This window comes from Leucoraja erinacea, chromosome 10 (genome assembly GCF_028641065.1).
Source record: "Leucoraja erinacea ecotype New England chromosome 10, Leri_hhj_1, whole genome shotgun sequence".
Lineage (NCBI taxonomy): Eukaryota > Metazoa > Chordata > Chondrichthyes > Rajiformes > Rajidae > Leucoraja > Leucoraja erinaceus.
The window spans coordinates 27,258,280-27,283,317 of record NC_073386.1 but is presented as its reverse complement, the minus strand read 5'-3'; the positions used below and the strand labels follow the sequence as shown (position 1 = coordinate 27,283,317).

Below are 25,038 nucleotides of genomic sequence, written 5' to 3'. Positions count from 1 at the left end.
TCTTCTAAAAAATCGAGGCAAAAGAGGATGCATCAATTCTAAAAGAAATTCAGAGAACATTGTATTACTCACAAGAGTCTTTGACTCAGTCAGTCAAAAGAGATTGTGCATCAATCAACTCAAATGAGGTTGACAGCAGAAATGTGTTATCTCCTTATGTCCGCCACATTATGGTATGTACTGTAAGCTGTTATCAACCAGTGGAACCATATTAGACCAAATAGTGCAAAACGATATCAAGCAAGACTGTGCCGTCTTTTCAACACTTTTCTCAATCTTTCTACTTCAATGTTGCATCTCACCCTTAATAAAGATCCCATTGGAGGAGAACTAATATGCAGGACAAAGGCAAAACTGTTTAATTTATGCTGCCACCACTGCAGAACCAACCACTTCAATCATTGAGCTTCAGTACGTGTACAATGCTTGCACATACGCTGGTTTGCAGGCTGAGCAACAAATTAACAAGTCATTCATTGAAGCTGAAATCTTACAATTAACGTTTGAAAAACAAAAAAAGATCTACAACCCGACCCAACTGTACAATGCTACCTTGCGATTTCCCTTGGAAATGTGAGCCACTTCCCGTATTTCTTGAGCTAACTCTCAACAAACTCAACACTACTTTCAGTTAATCAGCAACACCTTTGGTCATCTAAGGAAAACAGTATTCCAACATCAAGACTTCAAACCCAGTGCAAATTTTGTGATCTACCAGGCAGCAGTGATTCCTGCCGTACTGCATGATTTGACATATTGACCATCCATAGCAGATACCACATGCCACTGGAGAGATTACACTATGCTCTGCAAAACCTTCCAAATCTAGCACGTGAAGCACCATCTGTAGTTGCTTTACATTCCAAGAATAGAAAGCTTAGTTCACTCAAGGGCTGTACCACTTATGCGACCTTTACAGGCGACTGCCGGCACCCGTCATAGGTCGCCAAAATTTTCAACATGTTGAAAATTCAGCGGCGACCAGAAATATGCTACGACTCTTTGAAGACCTCTCACGACCATACAGGCGACCCCTGGCGACATGTCGTGGGTGACCTCTCACAACCAAAGGAGACCTCTCACGACCATACAGCCTGTATAGTCGTGAGAGGTCTCCTATGGTCCTGAGAGGTCTCCAAAGAGTCATAGCGTCTTTCTGGTTGCCGCTGAATTTTCAACATGCTGAACCAGGTTGACAGAATAGGAATTTAAGGATGTTCTCAAAGCCACTTTGGAAAAGTATAACGTCCCCAACAACCTGTGTGAATGCCTTATCCATGACCACACAAAATAACGAAGGAGCATTTAGTTTGGCTTTGAGAACCTTCGGTCTATTAATCCACATTACATGAAGATCCAATGTAAATGGTACCACGAGGTCCATGAGGTCAAAAGTCGGTAACTTTTCGGCGATTCAACAAGACTATGACAGTTGCCTGCATTCGCAAAAGAAGTCGCCTAAATGGAACAGGCCCTTTAGCGTTTTTAAACTGCTGCTCAGGTCGTGCTGCGCACTCCACTGGGCTCCTTGAAGTTCTAGAACATGGCGGCATGAGGGTGCAGGGCAGCGCGTTGGGAAGGTGGCCCTGGGAGAGGCCGTCTATGAAGACCTGCAATTCCTCCGTCGATCACAGGGACTCGGGGAATCGTGATGCCTTTTCCCCGCTGGTGATCCCGATCCCACCTGGCGATCTCTGGCCATCACGGGGGACGACTTCTTCTCCATCTCCCTCACCCGATCATCTGTCACGCGGGTGGGTGGGCTTCCCCTCGCGGAAGCCACGATCGGCCGGCCCTCTGCTGCTTTTGACCGTCCTCAGCTCACGCCCGCCTGCGGTCTCCCACGAGTCCCCACTGCCCACTCGCCGTGGGCCCCTGCAGCCCGCTCACCGTGGGCTCCACAGCCTGCTCGCTCACAGACTGCTCGCCCGCAGCCCGCTCGCCTGGCTCCCCCTTCCTTCTTTCTCCCCAGCGCCCCCTGTCGCCCCCTTTCCACCGCTCCTCCCCTCCTCTCTCTCCTCCCCTCTCCCCTCCCCCTCCCCCCTGTGTGTGTGGGGGGTGGTGAGTGTGTGTGTGTGATGCCGCAGGCCGCCCCCCCCCCTCCCCCCCGCAACCGCGTGTTGAGGGGACGGAACACAATGGGTCCCACTTGGTCTAGTGTTCTATGAAAGTCAGTTGATCATGGAATCATATAATCCATTGAACAGTACAAAAGTGGTAATTTGGTCAATTTAGCCAAGTAGTTTATTGTAGAGCAATCCAGTTGGTCCCATACCTCAACATTTTCTTCACACTCCTACAACTAATTATCTACTTCCTTTCTGAAGGCCTAGGTTCCACCACATGTTCATACAATGTGCCAATAGCAAGGTACCTCTGAACAATTGGATACAAACCACTACAGTTATTGGGAATACCCAACTCAATATCTGTGGAGAAGAAAATGTGTTGGTTATTGAAAGGCTATGCACATAAATCCTTTATTTTATAGGGTCACGTGACTTTAAATTTCATGACTGTGATGTTTTAGCTGATTATTAGAGGGGTATTGTGCCTCTTTCTATCATCACCTGCAAACTCATGGTTTGCAAGCACAAAAATCCTGTCTCAAAGGTTTTAAGAAACACAGAAGGAATGGAAACCAAATGTCAAGGATATCTACCCCTTTCCTCACCACTTCCCACTCTTATTCTGAGTGTTACACAAGTAATTGGCCTAGTTATTCCTTCATGAGTATTTGGTCATCATCGAGGTACTTAGGTGGATAGGTATCAATATGTGAAATTATTGGGGCATACTTCACTTCTCAAATAAACTCTAGATATTTGTGTAGAAAGGAACTGCAGATGCTGGTTTAAACCGGAGAAGGACACTAAAAGCTGGAGTAACTCAGCGGGACAGATAATTGCTAGATACTTGTTTCAGGTATTCAATTTGTAACATCTACTTTATAAGATGAATAACCCAGATTAATGTAATTTTGCAGTATCTCAATTTCTGCAGTTAAAATAAAAGGTACTGGGTGAAAACATACTAATGCAAACAATCACAACGATATGCATTCACCAGATAAATTGAGTTTTTAGACTTATCTAATGTAAACTAAAGGCTGACATTGCATGTTTTTGATCTGGATGCAGTGTTTAACCTTGTTGTTGTATTACTAATGTGATATAACAAACACCTGCCCTTGAAAAGGCCACAAAGTAATTGCAATTTTCTTCAATTTGCCTTATGAGACTAAAGGGCAATTTAAATTAAATCAATCCAGGAAGCTATGGTGACTGTGCTTAATTAGTTCTGAAGGGAAATTATAGCACAAAAAAGATTCTGTTTCATCTGTGCATTCGCCTGTCACTCCTCAGTATTAGCCCTATTAGGACTGAATTTGTAGATTATATTTATATGTTTATTGTCTTTCCTTTATTAATCCGCATTAATAAAAGCAGTGTTTTGTATTCCACAGTTCCAGCATTGTTTATTTTTTTGCTCTGTTGTCATTTAGCTCCTATTTACATCTCATCTACATAGATCAGCTATGATCAATAAGCTTTCAACACTCTCAGTTGGTATCGCTACTATCTCCACCAGTTTCATTCAGTTTCTCTTGGTCTCCAGTCTAACACAAACATTTATTTTATTATTTCCAGCCCTCCCATATCTGCAACCTAAACACATTTGTTTTCCAGTATTTCCTCATTTTCATAAAAACCATTAACCTAAAATATGTAGGAAGGAACTGCAGATGCCGCTTTACACTGAAGACTGACACAAAATGTTGGAGTAACTCAGCGGGAGAGGCAACATCTCTGGATAGAAGGAATGGATGATGTTTCAGGTCAAGACTCTTCTTCAGACAAAAATGTTTAATCTATTTTTCTGTCCAAAGATGCTGCATTTCTGTTGAGTATATCTATGTACATAAAATAACTTCTGACAAAAATATTCAGTTTTTGGGGTGTAGTTGATGATAAATAGTTTCATCACTTATGCATGACGCTTCTCTAAATCTTAGGCAGTTATTCCATTTACAAATTTTTTTTTAATTAATTGAGATTATTGGACACTTTTTCTAAATTACTGAACTGAGCATGAAGATTAAAGTGTACAATAAAATAAAGATTCCCAAATATTCATTACTACTGCAATTTTACACTTCAAACATACTTATGATCGGGAGACATTTGTCTAAATCTATATTTCTCTATGTAATCTCACGGATTAATTATTTATAAAACGCCCAAGGGTCACCTATTCAAAAGAATACTGTCTCTTATTCAGATCCCACATGTCCACAATCAAATCACACATCCAATATATACATCAACTACCATCATCCAGATTAGATGACTTTTTGGGTTATGACATTTGAGCGTTAGGTAGAACATTTGAATATAGAACATAGAACAGGACCTTTGGCACACAATGTCTATGCCAAACATGATGCCAAGACCAACTCTTATCTGCCTGCACGTAATTAATACACTTCCCTTCCCTGCATGTTTTTATTTGCAGAGAATCCTGACAACGTTTGTGGGTTGTTTCACGTCACTCTGGAAATTTGACCAGGCACTTTGTTATTTGCAGGTATGATACAATTCCATATCTAATGACATAAATTCTTGTGCAATTGTAAATCCTGGTCAAAACAGAGCAGGAACAAAACCAAAACCACTTCACCCTCCTTCTTATTTCCCCTCTCCTCTTCCCCTCCCAATCACTCCCTCACCTCTCCCTCCCTCTCCTTTCCCCTACCCTCAGTCACTCTCTGCCTTCATAACCTCTCCCCTCCCTACTCCCCTCCTATGACTCTATCCCCCACTCCTCACCTCCCCTATCCCCCCACGATCCCTCCTGACCTCCCCCACTGCCCTTCTCTCCCTCTATTCCCCACTCACTACCTCCCTCACTCCCCACCTCTCCCTCTATTCCACCTCCTCCCCACTCTCCCTCCTCACCTCCCCCAATTACCCCCCTCTCCCTCCCTACCCTCTCGTCTCCCTCAACCACTTCACGCTCCCTCCTCACCTCCCCAGGATCTTTCCCCTCTCCTCCACCCCTCCCCCAAACCCTCCCTCACCTCTCCCTAGACAATAGGTCCAGGAATAGTCTATTCGTCCCTTCGAGCCAGCACCACCATTCAATGTGATCATGGCTGGTCATCCATGACCAGTACCCCGTTCCTGTCTTCTCCCCATATCCCCTGACTCCTCTATCTTTAAGAGTGCTAACTAGTTATCTCTTGAAAGTATCCAGAGAACCGGCCTCCACCGCCCTCTGAGGCAGAGAATTCCACAGACTCACAACTCTCTGTGTGAAAAAGTGTTTCCTCATCTCTGTTTTAAATGGCTTACCCCTTATTGTAAACTGTGGCCCCTGGTTCTGGACTCCCCCAACATCGGGAACATGTTTCCTGCCTCTAGCGTGTCCAAACCCTTAATAATCTTATATGTTTTAATAAGATCCCCTCTCATCCTTCTAAATTCCAGAGTATACAAGCCCAGCCGCTCCATTCTCTCAGCATATGACAGTCCCGCCATCCCAGGAATTAACGTTGTGAACCTACGATGCACTCCCTCAATAGCAAGAATGTCCTTCCTAAAATTTTGGTGACCAAAACTGCACACAATACTCTAAGTGTTGTCTCACTAGGGCCCTGTACATCTGCAGAAGAACCTCTTTGCTCCTATACTCAACTCCTCTTGTTATGAACGCCAACATGACATTCGCTTTCTTCATTGCTTGCTGTACCTGCATGCTTACTTTCATTGACTGATGAACAAGGACCCCCAGATCCCGTTGTACTTCCCCTTTTCCCAACTTGACACCATTTAGATAATAATTTGCCTTCCTGTTTTTGCTAGCAACGTGGATAACCTCACATTTATCCACATTAAACTGCATCTGCCATGCATCTGCGCACTCACCCAAACTGTCCAAGTCACCCTGCATTCTCATAGCATCCTCCTCACAGTTCACACTGCCATCCAGCTTTGTGTCATCTGCAAATTTGCTAATTTTACTTTGAATCCCTTCACATAAATCATTGATGTATATTGTAAATGAATGCGGTCCCAGCACCGAGCTTTGCTGTACACCACTAGTCGCTGCTCTTTGTTTCTTGATGGCCAACCAATTTTCTATCCATGTCAGCACTCTATCCCCAATACCATGTGCCCTAATTTTACCCACTAATCTCCTATGTGGGACCTTATCAAATGCTTTCCGAAAGTCCAGGTACACTACATTTTTATTGTTCAGGTCTTAAATAGCTATTGGGTAACTTGAATGCAGTAATTTGAAGGCATTTGGAAGGTGTTGAAAAGAGAAGAGCTGCTAGCCACGAAGCCATTAAAAAGCTATTAAGCTGGAAGAAGTACAGAAAAGATTTGCAGGATGTCTCCGGGGCTCGCGAGACAGCGTTATAGTGAGAGTGCATTTCCTAGTTACATCTTCAAAAAATTCCAGAAGATTAGTCGAGCATGATTTCCCCTTCGTAAATCCATGCTGACTCGGACCGATCCTGTTACTGCTATCCAAATGTGCGGCTATTTCATCATTTATAATTGACTCCAGCATCTTCCCCAACACCGATGTCAGGCTAACTGGTCTATAACTCCCTGTTTTGTCTCTCCCGCCTTTCTTAAAAAGTGGGATAACATTAGCTAACCTCCAATCCACAGGAACTGATCCTGAATCTATAGAACATTGGAAAATGATCACCAATGCGTCCATGATTTCTAAAGCCACAGACCATCAGGCCCTGGGGATTTATCAACATTCAGTCCCATCAGTCAACCCAACACCGTTTTCAGCCTAATGTGGATTTCCTTCAGTTCCTCCATCACCCCAGATTCTCCGGCCACTAGTACATCAAGAAGATTGTTTGTGTCCTCCTTAGTGAAGACGGTTCCAAAGTACCTGGTCAAATCATCTGCCATTTCGTTGTTCCTCATAATAAATTCACGTTTTGTAGTCTTCAAGGGTCCAACTTTGGTCTTAACTAATTCTTTCCTCTTCACATACCTAAAGAACCTTTTACTATCCTCCTTTATATTCTTGGCTAGCTTACCTTCATACCTCATCATTTCTCCCCGATTTAGTCATCTTCTGTTGCTCTTTAAACATTACCCAATCCTCTGACTTCCCACTTAGCTTTGTACTTCTCTTTTATTTTTATACTGTCTCAGACTTCCGTTGTCAGCCACGGTCACCCATTACTCCACTTGGAATCTTCCTTCATCTTTGGAATTAACTGATCCTGCACCTTCTGTATTATTCCCTGAAAAACCTGTCATTGTTGTTCCACTGTCATCCCTGCTAGGGTATCTTTCCAGTCAACTTTGACAGCTCCTCCCTCATGGCTCCATAGTCCCCTTTGTTCAACTGTAATACCGACACCTCCGATTTACCCTTCCTGCCAGAATGTCGGTCCCCCTCCAGTTAAGGTGCAACCCATTCCTTTTATACAGGTCATCCCTACCCCAGAAGAGATCCCAGTGGTCTATAAATCTAAAGCCTTGCTCCCTGCACCAGCCCCTCAGCCACACATTCAGATCCCCTATCTCTCTGTTCCTTCCCTCACTAGCACGAGGTGCTGGAAGCAATCCAGAGATAACTACCTTATAAGTCCTGCTTTTCAGTCTTCTTCCTAACTCTCTAAACACGCGTTGCGAAACCTCCTTCCTCTTCTTTCCGATGTCGTTTGTGCCAACTTGCACAACTACTGCAGGCTATTCACCTTCCCTCTCGAGGATGTTCTGAATTTGGTTCGTGATATCTTGAACCCTGGCACCAGGGAGGCAACAAACCATCCTCGAGGCTCGCCTGCCGCCACATAATCTCCAGTCTGCACCTTGGACAATGGAGTCACCCACCACTATGGCTCTGCCCGATGTCGGTCTCGCCGGTCGATTTTTATCTCTAGAGTTGGAGCCACCGACCTGTCCGCTGCTCGGATTGGAAGCATTGTCTCCCCCGACAGCTCCCAAGAGGGTGCACCTGTTTTCATTAGGCACAGCCACCTGGGTCTCTTGCACTCCACGGTTACTCCCCTTTCTCTCAGTCACACACCTTCGTTCTTCCTGTATCCTTGGTGTGACAACCTCACTCTAGGTCCTGTCCAGGAAACTCTTGTTGTCCCAGATGGTCCTGAGGTCATCCAGAAGGTAGACAAGTTACTGTGAGGAGGGGAGAGAGGAGTTTGTGAGTGAGGTGGGAGAGGCCGTGGTGCAAGAAGGGGTGTCGCCATCCTGGCCATGGCGTTGACGGACATGAAAGGAGACCAATCTCCGTGGCGCTGACTGACAGGAGAGGAGACCAATCTGCGCATGCGCAGTTTGTAAGATTTTTAAACCTTAATAACTTTTAAAATATATCATTGATCGGAACAAAACTTGTTGCACTTGCAGCACAGGAGAATGGTGAGTAAGGTGGCGAAAAGTCATAGCACTATCGTGTACCATTTTTGCGCAATTAGAAAATCTGCGCAAACTGGCAGAGGACAAGGTCAGAGTTTTAGTTATGTACTAGACTAAGTGGGACATGTTGGGTCCCTGTCACATGGAAGGCCTGGTTCCCCAACGCAACCCGTTCCCCCAACGCAATATTCCTCCACTCACCCATAGCTCCAACTGCACAGGCACGGCTCATTCCCTCATCCCCGGCACTCTCCCCCCTTCCTCTTCACCCTCTCCTCCTCCCCTCCTAATCACTCCCTCACCTCTCCCTCGCCATTCCCCGACTCTGTCACTCCCTCCCTCCCCCCATAACTACCCCCTTCCTATCCCTCTCTCCCCCACTCCTCACCTCCCCCATGCCCTCCTCTCCCTCTATTTCCCACTCCCTACCTCCCCCCCTCCCCCTTCCTCTCCCTATATTCCCTCGCCTCCCCTGGATCTTGAGGTTGCCGCTCCTCTCCCTTCTTGCGGTGCCCTGAAGGAGCAAGAGCCATCGGCGCCCTCAGAGCCAGGCTCAGCGCCCAGGCCTCGACATTCCCGGCAGGAAGGCCACGCCGGCAAGCAGGCAGGTGGGCCGCACCGATAGGGGGGCCGCACCGGCAGGAAGTTGGGCGCCGGCAGGGAGGCGGGCCGTGTCCGGTGACTGACAGCGGAGGTGGCCAATCAGTGCGGCGATGGTGCAGAAAGGGGTGTTGCAGTCCCAGCCATGACTGACAAGAGAGGAGACTAATCTGTGCATGCGCATTTTTTGGATTTTTAAACCTTAATTACTTTTAAAATATACCACCGATCGGAACAAAATTTGGTGCATTTGCAGCACAGGACAACGATGAGTAAGGTGGCGAAAAATCATCTTGCGCAAATGTAAAAACAACACAAAGCAGAAGATAATAACATGAGAGTTTTAGAGATAGATAGATTAGAGATAGATAGATAGATAGATAGATAGATAGATAGATAGATAGATAGATAGATAGATAGATAGATAGATAGATAGATAGATAGATCTCCATTGAATTCTCTGGCAATGATGCTTCGCTACCATATGAGATCAATGTCTTCTATGACCATTGTGAATGGGCGAACAAGATTCCGCCAATGAGTATACTTCCATCCCCACCATCTCAATCCCATAGATCTCAGCGGCAGAAGTAAGATCTACTTTTACAAGGGTAAACTATTGCTGGCTGGCCTGGATAGAGTCCCTGGACAGGTTCTGACATCCTGTGCCAATCAACTAGCCACAGTCTCCACCGAGATCTTCAACCTCTTTCTTCAATAGCTATACAGTATTACAATGCAGAAACCGACCCTTTGGCCCGAGTCCACACTACCCAAGAAGCCCTTTTAAGCCCTTTGCCCCCATTTGACCCATATCTCTCTGAATCTTTCTTATCCCATCCAAAGATCCTTTCAAACCTGTTATTGTACCTGCCTTAAACACTTCCTCCACCACTCATTCTATACACTTACCACTCTCTGGGTGGAAAAAGTGCCACTCAGGTTCCTATCAAGTTGTTCTCTTTATCTTAAATCCTCCAGTTCTCACTAACCAACCCTATCACTTTTCTTTCTTTAAATACTTCTTTAACTCAAGGTTTGAATGGAAAAACAAGACCAAGGCAAGGAGATATGATCGGAAGAATGATGTATTTGAATTTAAATTCATCTATCTGAGGTTTGGGAGCAGGGTCAGGTTCTATGTGTTGTTCCTTCTACCCGATTATAGACCACCACAAAAGCAATATGCAAGATGCTAACATGACAAGAAGGGGTCAGGGAATAACATTTTGTAGTTGGAATGTCAAGGGAATCAATGAACCAATTAAGAGAAGTAAAGTTTTGGCACACCTAAATCAAATCAAAACAGATATAATATTTCTTCAAGAGACACATCTTAAAAAGGAATCACAACACAGACTTAAAGCTAAGTGGATCGCTGAATCATATCATTCTTCTTTTTCCCACAAGTCAAGAGGAGTAGCAATAGTAATTCGTAAAGGAATTCCTTTTGCGACCTCCTCAATAATAGTGGATATGGATGGCAGATATATTATAGTGGTTGGAGAGTTAAATGGTGAAAAAGTGATCCTTCTAAATGTTTATGGGCCTAACTTCGATAACCCCACTTTTTTTAACAAAACATTTAATAAAATTCCTGAATTTGCACAATACAAATTAATAATTGGAGGAGACTTCAATTGTACATTAGACCCATACTTAGATAGATCATCAAGGCAAAAAAAATCAACATCCAACTCAAGTGTTTTTTTTAATTCATTTATTAATACCACTAATATTAAGGATATCTGGAGAATAGAAAACCCAACCGGACGGGAATATTCATTTTATTCACCAGTACACAAAACATACTCAAGAATAGATTACTTTTTAGTTGATTCTACGTTTATTCCATTTACTTATAATTCAAAATATCATAACATTATAATCTCAGATCACGCACCGGTAACATTCAGGATTAAATTAAATGGAATGTCAGAGAAACAAACATATTGGAGACTTAACCCGCAAATCTTGAACGAAAGATCATGCCAGGAATATATTATTAAACAAATTCAAATATTTTTTGAGGTAAATGACAACCCTGACACACCTGCTTCTCTTATGTGGGAGACGTTCAAAGCGTATGTTCGAGGTACATTAATCTCTGCCCAAGCATTTTATAATAAAGAAAACAGGATTAAACAAAAAGCACTGGAAAGTGAAATTAAGCAACTAGATACAGAAAACGCGAGAACGCCATCTACGTTAAAACATAATAATAAAATTGCTGTACTGAAATATAAATTAAATAAAATGTACTCAGAACAAGTAATAAAACTTTATCAAAAAACCAAACAATTACAGTTTGAATTTGGAGACAAACCACAAAAATTATTAGCACGCCAGCTGCGAAAAATGGAAGGGGAAAAAATAATTCATAAAATTAGAACAGAGACAGGAGAATTATTAAAAATGCCCAAGGATATAAATGATAGATTTCTACAATACTATCATAACCTTTATTCAACTAAAACTGTAGCACAATCAGAAGGAATAGCAGATTTTTTAATAAAATGTAATTTAAAAGGTTTAGATTCAAAGGATAGAGAATTATTAGAAAGGGAAATTACGATAAAGGATATTGAGGAGTCTATTGGCTCTCTTAAAAATGGTAAGGCAGTAGGGCCAGATGGTCTAGGTTCAGAATTTTACAAGAAATTTCATGATTTGCTGTGCCCACGCTTGCAAAGACTATATGATTATATCTACACCCAACAGAAACTCCCAGATACCTTAAATGAATCTATAATAACGCTTATTCCTAAAGCTGATAAAGATCCGGAAGATCCGGGATCATACAGAGCAATTGCACTTCTGAATACAGACCAGAAAATACTAACTAAAATACTAGCACGTAGATTAAGTACAGTGATGAATAAATTAATACACCCTGACCAAACAGGCTTTATTCAGAAACGGTATTCATATTATAACCTAAGAAGATTATTTAATATTATATATACCAAGAGAATTATTAATGAAGATTTTGCAATAATCTCACTTGACGCTGAAAAAGCATTTGATCAGGTCGAATGGCCTTATTTATTTTCGGTGATGGAAAAGATGCAGCTAGGGGAGAAATTTTGCACATGGATAAAACTGCTATACACAAATCCTACGGCCAGAATACTTACCAACCAAAGACTGTCATCTAAATTCAGTCTATCTAGAGGGTGTAGACAAGGATGCCCGTTATCTCCATTACTATTTGCACTTGCAATTGAGCCACTTGCAGAAAGAATTAGGGGGCATCCGGAAATATATGGGTATAACAGTAAAGACACAGTGAATAAAATTTCTCTATATGCAGATGACGTATTAATTTACATCACAAAACCAGAAATTAGTATCCCAAACCTATTAAAACTAATAAACCAATTCGGTGCACTTTCAGGATACAGAATAAATTGGAATAAAAGTGAAATTATGCCAATAAGGGAACATAATAAACAGATAATACAACAATTCCCATTTAAAGTAGTAAATGAAAAATTTAAATATCTAGGTATCTATGTAACTAAGATATATACATCATTATTTAAAGCAAATTTCCCCCCATTATTGAATAAATTACATAAGAATATCCAATACTGGAAAACATTACCTATTTCAATGGTTGGTAAAATTAATGCCATAAAAATGATTTTTTTACCGCAAATATTATACCTTTTTCAGACGATTCCGATATACCTGGCAAAAAACTTCTTTAAAAAATTGGACTCTATTGTTAATGATTTTATCTGGGATTATAAGAATCATAGGATAAGCAAAAGACACCTGTGTAAATCAAAAAATAATGGAGGCTTGGATTTACCTAACTTTTTGTTTTATTACTGGGCAGTTAATATTAAAAATATGAACTTCTGGTTGGGAGAAATAGACCAGCAACCAGACTGGTTAAAACTGGAAAGGGAAGATTGTATGCCTTATGATATTGGTGCGATATTATTTGCTACGTCTAAATTAAACAAGAAAATTTATAAGGAAAACCCTATAATATTTAGTGCTATAAAAATTTGGAAACAATTAAAAAAGACATTAAAATTAGATAACTTATCTCTTTTTCTTCCAATTGTGAATAACTCATTGTTTAAGCCTTCATGTTTAGACGGGGGTTTTACACAATGGAAGAATAATGGAATTAAAAATATAGGACACCTTTACAAAGAAGGCTCTTTTTTGACATTTCAGGAGTTGCAACAGATTTATGGACTTCGAGGAAATGATTATTTCAGATATCTTCAACTCAGAGATTATGTTAAATCGAATTCTAAAAATTTTCGAAATAGAAACCCAGAGATTCTAGATGAATGTTGGAATAAGCATCCTAATACAGAAAAATTAATATCTTATATATATAATATCTTATTAGATAGTGACATTCCTTTGACGGACTTACACAGACAAGCATGGGAAAAAGAATTAAACCAGGTAATAACGAAAGACACTTGGGAAGAAAGTCTACAACACATACATCAATGTTCACTAAACGCGAGACATTCTCTAATACAATTTAAAGTAATACATAGGTTACACTACGCCAAAACAAAATTACATAAAATTTTTCAACATATCTCACCTATATGTGATAAATGTCAACATTTAGAAGCTACGTTATCGCACATGTTTACAAACTGTACAAAAATTAAAAATTTTGGGTAAATATTTTTAGTATAATATCCAAAGTAATCAACACACAACTGGAACCCAACTCAAAATTAATAATATTCGGAATATTAGAATCAAATCAAACACTTAGAATAACACAAAGAAACTTTATCGATTACAGTTTAATAACAGGAAAAAAATTAATCCTAAAATTTTGGAAAGGCCCTACGGCCCCCACAATCAAAATGTGGATTATAGAAATGACGGAGACCTTAAACATGGAAAGAATCAGATTTTCCCTGTTGGATAAACAGGAATTATTCGTTGGAACATGGTCTCCTTTTATTGATTATTTAAAGGGTCAGAATAGTTCAGCACAGGAACCTGACTAGCACCCGGACTAAAGATTGGATGAAATGCTATACTTCGAAATGTACGAACATATCTCGAATGATGTTTTTAAACTTTAACAAATTTTTCCATTCTTCTTCAACTACCTCTTTCACTCCTTTTCCTTTTTTTATTTTTTATTTTAGTTTTCTTTTTCCTTCTTCCCTCTCTCTATTTCATCTATCCCTTTAGCCCTATCTAGTTATAAAAAAAAATGAAGAAAAATGCAAAAAAGTATTAGACAAAAAAAATAATTAAAAAAAAAAAAAAAAAAAAAAAAAAAAAAAAAAAAAATCCTCCAGTTCTTAATTCCCATGCCCTGGAATGAAGGCTGTGTGCACTCTCACTATAACGCTGTCTCGCGAGCCCCGGAGACATCCTGCAAATCTTTTCTGTACTTCTTCCAGCTTAATAGCTTTTTAATGGCCTCGTGGCTAGCAGCTCTTCTCTTTTCAACACCTTCCAAATGCCTTCAAATTACTGCATTCAAGTTACCCAATAGCTATTTAAGACCTGAACAATAAAAATAGCAGAACCATTCAGTAAGCCAGAAGGGCAGTTAACAACGGTCTCTTAAATCAATGGAATCCTTCTGCTACAGAATGCTCATCATTTCACTTGGTCATGAAATACTCTCAATGGCCCAATGGTGACATTGCAACCCATTTGGTATATTGATCTGAACATTTGCAGATCAAACAGATTTGACAGACCTTACTGTTCCCACTAGATCTCTATTACAGACCAGTTAGTCTAACATCGGTAGTGGGGAAAATGCTAGAGTCAGTTATTAAAGATGGGATAACGGCACATTTGGAAAGTGGTGAAATCATTGGACAAAGTCAGCATGGATTTATGAAAGGTAAATCATGTCTGACAAATCTTATAGAATTTTTCGAGGATGTAACTAGTAGAGTGGATAAGGGGGAACCAGTGGATGTGTTATATCTGGACTTTCAGAAGGCTTTCGACAAGGTCCCACATAAGAGATTAGTATGCAAACTTAAAGCACACGGTATTGGGGGTTCAGTATTGATGTGGATAGAGAATTGGCAGGCAGACAGGAAGCAAAGAGTAGGAGTAAACGGGTCCTTTTCAGAATGGCAGGCGGTGACTAGTGGGGTACCGCAAGGCTCAGTGCTGGGGCCCCAGCTGTTTACAATATATATTGTTGGGCGAGTCCAGAACCAGGGGCCACAGTCTTAGAATAAAGGGGAGGTCATTTAAGACTCTAGTGAGAACAAACTTTTTCACCCAGAGAGTTGTGAATTTATGGAATTCCCTGTCACAGAGGGCAGTGGAGGCAAAGTCACTGGATGGATTTGAGAGAGAGTTAGATAGAGCTCTAGGGGCTAGTGGAGTCAAGGGATATGGGGAGAAGGCAGGCACGGGTTATTGATAGGGGATGATCAGCCATGATCACAATGATTGGCGGTGCTGGCTCGAAGGGCCGAATGGCCTCCACCTGCACCTATTTTCGATGTTTCTATGTTTCTATATTAATGATTTGGACGAGGGAATTGAGTGCAACATCTCCAAGTTTGCGGATGACACAAAGCTGGGGGGCAGTGTTACTGTGAGGAGGATGCTAGGAGGCTCCAGGGTGACTTGGATAGGTTGGGTGAGTGGGCAAATGCATGGCAGATGCAGTATAATGTGGATAAATGTGAGGTTATCCACCTTGGTGGCAAGAACAAGAAAGTAGACTATTATCTGAATGGTGGCCGATTAGGAAAAGGGGAGATGCAACGAGACCTGGGTGTCATGGTACACCAGTCATTGAAAGTAGGCATGCAGGTGCAGCAGCAGTGAAGAAAGCGAATGGTATGTTAGCATTCATAGCAAAAGGATTTGAGTATAGGAGCAGGGAGGTTCTACTGCAGTTGTACAGGGCCTTGGTGAGACCACACCTGGAGTATTGCATACAGTTTTGGTCTCCTAATCTGAGGAAAGACATTCTTGCCATAGAGGAAGTACAGAGAAGGTTCACCAGACTGATTCCTGCGATGGCAGGTCTTTCATATGAAGAAAGACTGGATAACTCGGCTTGTACTCGCTAGAATTTAGAAGATTGAGGGGGGATTTTATAGAAACTTACAAAAATCTAAAGGGGTTGGACAGGCTAGATGCAGGAAGATTGTTCCTGATGTTGGGGAAGTTCAGAACAAGGGGTAACAGTTTAAGGATAAGGGGAAGTCTTTAAGGACCGAGATGATAATTTATTTTTCAAACAGAGAGTGGTGAATCTGTCGAATTCTCTGCCACAGAAAGTAGTTGAGGCCAGTTCATTAGCTATATTTCAGAGGGAGTAAGATATGGCCCTTGTGGCTAAAGGGATCAGGGGGTATGGAGAGAAGGCAGGTACAGGATACTGATTTGGATGATCAGGCATGATCACATTGAATGGCGGTGCAGGCTCGAAGGGTTGAATGGCCTACTCCTGCACCTATTTTCTATGTTTCTATGTTTCTATGAAAGAAAGATGACTTTGGAACTGTGTGTGATTTGCTTCAGGCCGTTATCTGCCTCTATCCTTCAGAGATTCTTCTTCAAATGATGAGTGATGAATTACAGGTATTTCTCAAACAGCGAGAAGTGAAGCACTGAAGACCCTACATTACGAAGTTTGACATGGTCAAAATATTTTCAAAGGCACCTCAGATACTGGCATCTGGCTTTCCTTTTTGGGTAGCAGACTCATCATGATGTCTCTCTGCATTATTAATGAGAAAACTGTCTCTATATTAGTCACCATTATAAACCTTTGAACTATCTGCATGAGTCTGCTATTACTGGTAACATTAAATCATTATGCCATAAGGGAGTCAGACAGCAGTGAGGGTGTCATTAGCAGTATTGATTGATCACTGATCCCTGTCTCCACAGAGTAGATTGTGGAGCTCCATTTGGCCAGATGACACGACATTTCAAATTGCATTTACTTTACGTTACTTTAGACATACAGTGCAGAAACAGGCCTTTTGGCCCACCGACTCCACGCTGAGCAATATCCTACAAACTAGGGACAATTTTACCGAAGCCAATTAACTTACAAACCTATACGCCTTTCGAGTGTGGGAGGAAACCAGAGCACCCGAAGAAACTCCCTACATCACAGGAAGAACGTATAAACTCCATACAGACAGCACCTGTAGTTAGGATCAAACCCAGGTGTCTGGGGATGTAAGACAGCAACTCTACTGCTGCGATACTGTGCCACTAGGTATTCAATGAGACCACCCGCCTCATTTATGCAATAATATGTACTGTTTTCTTTATTGAGGGAAAGTATGAAAGTTACCCAAGGAAAAGACAAGCATGACACTGAAATCGAGCTATCTGATCGGGTGCAAGTTGCATTTACTTACATTGGCCAAATATTTTGTGCTTTGCGGTGATAGTTGCACAAGGACTCCAAGGTATTTCCCTGACTTACCTCAGTAAAGCACAAGTAGAATCTACAGTTTAGTAAATTGGTCACTCAAAATGAGCCATATGAATGTTTCAATTGCCATTTATATATTTGGTTACAATTGAAACATACTAAAACAGTGAATTAACACCTATTCACCACTAGTAGTTTGTTCATTTCCAGATAGGGTTGAATCCCTATCACTACACTCCTGAGCTTTCTTTTGGCTTCTGAAAAACCTGGCTTCTGAAAGCCTGATTGCTTCTTGGTTCCAAGATACATGTATCCTCTCAGGCTACCTGCACTATGCGAGATACAATTTGCATTGTGGTGGTGTAGGCTTGTATGCAGTGGTGGGGACTAACCCTGTGATCCTCACGTCCGGAGAGGCCATGAGTCTCAGTTCATCCACAACCAACTGCACTCTCATGGTGTTGTATAAATAACACCTGGTGCTGGACAGATTGCACAACTATTGTCACGGCCTTCAGAAACTGTCAACTAACCCTAGACCCTGGAATTCATGACATTCCGCTCCTTGGCAGCAGCACCAAAGACTTGCAGAACATTTGTCTGCTGTCGTTGAGAGACAATCTGGGCTCTGGAGAAAAACAGAGCTCTGCAGCACTGTGACTCTGTTTCAATACAGGCAGAAACATACCCTCAGTTGCCATGTTTTGTCAACATTGACAAGCTGGCATAGAGTGACATGCCTCTGTCCCACTTAGGCGATTTTCTCGGCGACTGCTGGCGACTGTCATAGTCAAGGACAATATCTACAACAACCTACCACCTAGTCAATGTCATGCTACGGCAAGCAACCGACAACCGGAAACCCTTTAGGACGTCTACCTACGGCTATACCTGCGACAACCTACGTTCACATGCGGCAAGCTACGACAAGGTGCGACCCTGTCGGCGACAACTGAAGGCAACTTAAGACAATTCAGTCGCCGGTACCTGTCGCCGTTTGATGTAGGTTGACATAGGTAGTCGCCAATGGAATTCACTGAAGTCAGCACCGGCGACAACCTACATCATCCTGGCGACAACCTACATCATCCTGGCGACAACCTACATCATGCTGGCGACAACCTACATCATCCTGGCAACAGCACCTACATCAGGCTACGAATGTTGGCGTCAAGCCCATGGGCACCGACTGTCGCCGAAAAGTTTTGAACATTTCAAAATCCAGAAGCAACCAGAAAAAAGGTATGACTCTTTGGGCGACTGAGGAGGCCATAGAGGCGACACCCCGGCAACTGCCTAGTCACCTGCAGTTGCCTCAAAAATTGCCTGTGGGAAATGCCCATAAATATGGTTTCCCTGACTGTTTGTAGCTCAAGAGAAAATCAACATGGACTCCTCCAATGTTGCTATTCCACTCATACATTAAATCTGACATCTTAAACAAAGCTCAAAACTTTTAGACCACTTTCCAAGAGCCTTCTCATAAATGCCTTCCTATTGTGCTCATATTACCAAGGCAAATTAGCAGCAGTGACTGAACAGAATTTTCTGGAATATGAGATAGTAGCTTCTCTTGCATTCCTGTCTGCATGCTGCGTAGCCTCTTTATACTCTAATCTAATAATTTCTGCAATGCTACTCTGCTGGGATCGGCACACATCACAAAGGGCTGCTCTTTGACTGCAGCAGTCAGCACTGGTTGCTCCTCTCAGCAGGTGACTCTGATGGCTCACCCAGTGTGATGTTTGGTGGACTGTGTGGGGTGGGAGGCCCCTTTGCTCCTCCTGTGCAGCAAGTGACGCTGCACAGGACAAAGGGAGACGTTTTGTATATAGTTTATCCTATCTGTAGACAGTGTGAGTGGGCAGTCAGATTTGTGTGTGCAGCCATTTTGAGTTGTCTTGCTGCCAGCATTGAGTAAAGCATTAAATACTTCTGTTGTAAATTAAAGACTGTCAAGATTTGTGCAGACCTAGAAAAAGAACACGAAACCCAGAGCAGCAGGTTGCAGAAAAAGAGCTTTGTGGAAAGCTAGCTAAGCAAAGGAAGACTTCTTAAATTACTCTGCGGCAATGTTGAGCTACAAACATTACATTTCATCATCAAGCATGCCTTAAGGCAGCAATGGGGTAGCTTATATTTTATCTTGCTAATATTGAATTCTGTGTATGTTCGAAAGAACAAGAAACATAGTTTCAGAATTACTTTACGAAGCAAGATTGAACAAGAGATAAGACATTTCAATAATTATTTGAATAATCTTTGAAGATCAATGGCATGGGTACAGTAAAACTATGATAATTTGGTATTCTTGGGACTTTGATGATGCCACATGAGTAGATTTCCCAGACTATTGGATATAACTTGTATTAATACCTCAACAAATTTTCAATTAGCACTTTTAAGATGTTACTAAACCAAGTCGGACCCGTTGGGTCCCATCCACTCGATGCGCGGTTGCGGGGGGGGGAGGGGCGGCCTTCAGCGTCACACATACACCAACCACCCCCCACACACACACACACACACTAAACCCCCCCCCACCCCTTGATATTATATAAATATTATTCATTCGCTCCTTTTACCCCATCCACCGCCCTATCCACACGCATAACCCCCCAACTGCGAGGGCGTGGCTAGGGATGGGGGGTGAAGAGGGGGGGGGGGGGGGTAGAGAGGGAGGGGGTCGAGATTGAGGGGGGGGGGGGGCACGGCGTCACAGGGGTGGGCTGGTTCCCAAATGAAATCCCCCACCACTCACCTATAGGTCCCAATATTCACCACTCCCTAGAGAGGGAAGGGGGCAGAGAGGGAGGGAGGGGCGGCAGAGAGGGAGGGGGGCAGAGAGGGGGGGGGGGGGGAGGGAGAGGGGAGGGGACAGAGAGAGGAGGGGGGAAGAGAGGGGGGGGGCAGAGAGGGGGGGGGGGGGCAGAAAGGAAGAGGACACAGAGGGAGGGGGTAGAGGCAGCACCTACCTAAGTCATAGAGCAGCAGTCTCCCCACCAGGCGCAGGGCCCGAGCGAGGCTGCGGGTGGGCGTGGGGCAGTGCAAGGCTGCAAGTGGGCATGGACCCGAGCGAGGCCCACTCCCCCCTCTCCTCTAAAGAAAAATCCCTAAACACCTGCCAACAGATCAGAAACACTCTTCAGGAGTCAGGTGTGGATTTGTCAATGACCACTGTCCGGAGAAGACTTCATGAACAGAAATACAGAGGCTACACTGCAAGATGCAAACCACCGGTTAGTTGCAAAAATAGAATGGCCAGTTTCTAGTTTGCCAAGAAGTACTTAAAAGAGCAACCACAGTTCTGGAAAAAGGTCTTGTGGACAGATGAGCCGACGAATAACTCATATCAAAGGATATGCAACAAAATACTAAACATGACTACTTTCATTTACATGACATTGCTGTGTCCCAAACATTATCGTGCCCTGAAATGGGGGGACTATGTATAAACACTGCTGTAATTTCTACCTGATGAAACCAAAATGTATAAACATGGCCTTTATTAAAATCTGACAATATGCACTTTATCAATGTGCACTTTTCATTTATCAATAGAAAACATGTGATTTTTTTTCCTATTACAAATCTCAAATTGTGGAGTACAGAGGCAAATAAATAAATGATGGGTCTTTGTCCCAAACATTATGGAGGGCACTGTATGTGGACTTCAGTAAGTGGACTTACTGAAATGCATAACCTTTGATCCAGTCTTTATAAAGCCACAGAAGGTCATTCAGCCCATGGCATCCATCTAGCCCCCATTAATCACATTCCCCTACTTTTTTCCCTATACCCTTTCTACAATTTCTCTCTCAAACACGTTCTTGAGACGAGGACATCCCTCGTCTAGGTAAAACATTCTGCGATTCAAATAATCTCTCCAGATACATCATTCTAAACTTGGCATGCTGCCTATCCGAAGAAGCAAGCCACCTTTGGAGCAGGTGATGGTGATCTTGGATATATGTGCCTTTAAGGACTGTATATTTTTCTTCTATTTGCCATAATGTTATGCTGAGAAGAAGGATAAAAAAGGAGAAAATCAAGCTTAATAGTTTAAGCTATGTTGCATCTCTGCTGCATATATGTTTCATCTTCAATTAGAAATTCAAATTTAAATATATACAAAATGACAAAGAATCCTTCTCCTCAGTTACTTTTGGTCACAAATTAATCTATCATGGAGATAACTACCAGAAGGTTTTACTGTTTCACATAATCAGCAACTAAACTGAGAGATGTTATAGCAGACTTACCCTGACACACAAACGACGCAGGTGTTTCCCCAGGATGAACACGGGCTGTGATGAAAATGATCTTTTGCTCTGCTCCTGGACTGAGATTCACTAGGGAGAAAAGGAACCAAACAAGAATCAGAGAATAAACAAATTACAAAGGGGACATAATTTCTGTATAATTCTCAATATCATAGTTTCTGTAGGAGCCATTTATGCTTAAGTCAGTACATTATAGTCATGTCTAGATATTTCTATTTTTTATCTGTATGTACTTTGGTAAGTGGGATTTGATACATAGAGGGGTGCATCTACCTGGAGAGGCTAGCGCAGACTCAGAGATTTAGAGTTTATAGTTTGCCTTGAGAGATGGTGAAGACAACAGTTTTTACCACATTCACATTTATGTTCACGAGATGCCACATGGAAGAAACAGTTAGTAAGAATGAAAAGTTATGAATTATTTCTTTGTTTTGTATTACTTCAATAAAAGACTAATTAATCAAGAAACAATGACTAGAAGATTTGTTTTTGCTATCGTCGAGTGTGTAAACTATATCTCCACCACATCCTCGAGTGGTAATAGCAATTAAAAGTTGGACATTGAAAAGTTAAGAAATTGCTATTACATTAAAGTAAAAACTGATTCTATGGTGGAACTGAAGAAGAAAGCTGAATCTCTGCGAATGAGATAAGAGCTTGAATCCTGGAACAAAGAATCTGCCAGTCGCAGGCTAATCTGCACGGTCTACACCTGGGTCATCAGAAGAAAAGAAGATTGAAGACCATTAACCGGGTATCGTGAATAGATTGGCTGCTTTGTCATATTTTAAAGCCAACCTTCTAAAAGGCTGAGAAGTTAAAGTTAAACCCTGCAGAAATAGTACTGAGTACAGTATTGAAAACAGCTGAGGAAGCTTGTTTACAGCATCTTAAAGATAAGCTGCTAGTGCTGAAGCCATGACCTTGAAAATAATGATGTTATGAATTCCTAGAAGATACGGTGTGCTCAAGCCGGCGATTGTTTACTATACTGGCAGAGGCATTCCAGGATAATGAATATAGTGATGTTTTATAACACCAGACCAGTTTGTTTATGAATTCAAGCTTATCTTTGAACAATCATCTTGAAGAAACAGTACAGTTTGTTTTGAATTCCCGCGGATATTTGAAGAACACTCCGATGTAGGATACATTTGGACCTTCAAGTAGGTAAGTATCAAGAGCAGCCACAGGAGGGCGAAGAGGAGTCGGAATCGAGAAGATGTGAAAAGAGAATTGTTAAACTTACCGAAAGGGGACAAGCAGTGTTCCTGGAAAAATGCCAGAAGGAAAGAAGAAAGTTATGGATGTGGATTAACAAGTTAATCGAAGAACAGGAGGAACTCATTAATTTTTATGAGAGGGTGAAGGAAGTAAAATCTAATCAGGTTCGATTAGTCAACCTCCGTCTTGAGGTTGGACAAAACCACAACTTAATACTGGGTTTACCACTGTCTGAGGAGGAAAGCCAAAAGCAAAATCAGTAGTTTCAAGAGAAGATGGAATTTTTCAGTGGTTTCATAGAAAACGTAGAGATGTGGTTATCTGAAACTGTACCAGAAACTGTGTGCTCTACAGTGGGAACAACTACACAACAAAGTGTTGAAAATACCCCAGGAGTTGAACCCGGAGACAGTATCTCAAATGTCTTATCGCGAAGATCAGGACATAAATCTGGTTCAGTAGCCAGTGCCTCTTCAAGGGCCTCTGCTCATATAGAAGCTGAAGCAGATTTAGCTACTCTCTCGCAACAAGCTGCAACCTTGAAGTAAAATATGAGATTCAGACCAAGAAGAACAGCTGAATAGAGAGGCTGAGCAACTAAGAAGGCAGTTGAGAGAAGGAAGAACTGGAACTAGCCACGAAGTTGGCAGTAGCCAGGACAAAGATGGAGATACTGGAAGGTCAAGGTTCAAGATGCGGCTCGAGAGTATCTTGGAAGAAAAGTTCCTTAGTTCAAGAAGGAGCTGCTAAGCCGGAAACAGCAGCTGAATTAAATCTACAGCCACGGGAAGATTGGTCTCACAATTCAAAGCCAGCACAGATTAGGTGGAAGGGTGACAAGGCTTCATATCAGCAACAGGCTGTTAGACTGAAGCAAACAACTAGCCAACGACCTGTTGAAGCTCGTGATAAGACCTACACAACTCAGCACTCTTCTCAGAGGCCTAATGTACAGGCTTGAATGAGCCAAGATTGGTAGAGGCCTGTTTACCGTCCCTCTGTGCCCAATGAGGGATTTCAATGTGAATTTTGAAGCGATGAGGAATCAAAATAAAATTACTGAGCCTCTAGCTCAACAAAATCTCTCTTTTACCTTACCTCCAAGAGAAATTCCTAAAGCCCCTGTCTCACCGTACGAGGTAATTCAAGAGTCCTCCCGAGTTTTCCCCGGATTCGAACTCGGAGAATATCCGTAGCGTGTCCGTAGCAGTTTCTTGGAAGTCTCGTAGCGGCTCGTACGAGTAAAAAGTAACAATTTTTTTTCATCACGAGTATTTTTTTACTTGTGGACATTTTTTGCAGGGATGAAAAAACATCACGAGTTTACCAGATGACCACACTGAACAGAAGAAGCCGGAGCAAGTAGAACAGAAGGAGAAACCAACTATGAGTGATGCTGTTACCTCACCTCAGCTAAATGCACATATTGGAGCCGAGTTAGAAGCCTGTATTTTCTCCATTTTACCAGTACAGGTAAGGAGCAGCAAGGGGAATACAGTGTTGGAAACGTATGCATTTTAGATCATGGAAGTTTGGCTACCTTTTGCACAGAAAACGTGATGAGAGGGAGGGACATTATAGGAGAAAAGAGTAAGATTCTCTTGTGTACCATGAATGAAGAGAAACGCTGCGATAGTCACCATATTACAAGTATGGAAATATCTAGTCTGGATGAAGACATTTTTATACAACTATCTGATGTGTTTACACATGAGACCATGCCTGTTTCTCATCTAAATATATCCAAGCAAGAAGACTTGAAACAATGGCCTTACTTGAAGGTTATCAAGATACCTAAAATTAATTCTGGTATCGAAAGTGGGCTTTTTTCATAAGATCATAAGTGATAGGAGCAGAATTAGGCCATTTGGCCCATCAAGTCTACTCCGCCATTCAATCATGGCTGATTTATTTCTCCCTCCTAATCCCATTCTCCTGCCTTCTCCCCATAACCTCTGACACCATGTCAGGTGTAATCACTTTTTTCACTACACATTGTTAATATTATATTAACAATGATCACCTTCGTGAAGGCCGGAGTGCAACTGCCACGAACCACAGCAGCCAGGAATCAGTCAGGAATCCTGGCGACTGTGCAGGACTGGCAGCTTTCCGTAGACCTGGT

At 42.2% G+C, this 25,038-nt stretch overlaps 1 protein-coding gene across 1 annotated transcript in view; it reads right to left on the bottom strand.

Annotated features, from left to right (window-relative positions):
* Positions 1–25,038, bottom strand: part of agbl4 (AGBL carboxypeptidase 4) — a 440,437-nt gene that overhangs the window by 148,823 nt on the left and 266,576 nt on the right. The window contains exon 7 of the mRNA XM_055642477.1: positions 21,669–21,758. Coding sequence (XP_055498452.1) covers positions 21,669–21,758 — 90 coding nt within the window. The remainder of the gene's footprint in view (positions 1–21,668; positions 21,759–25,038) is intronic.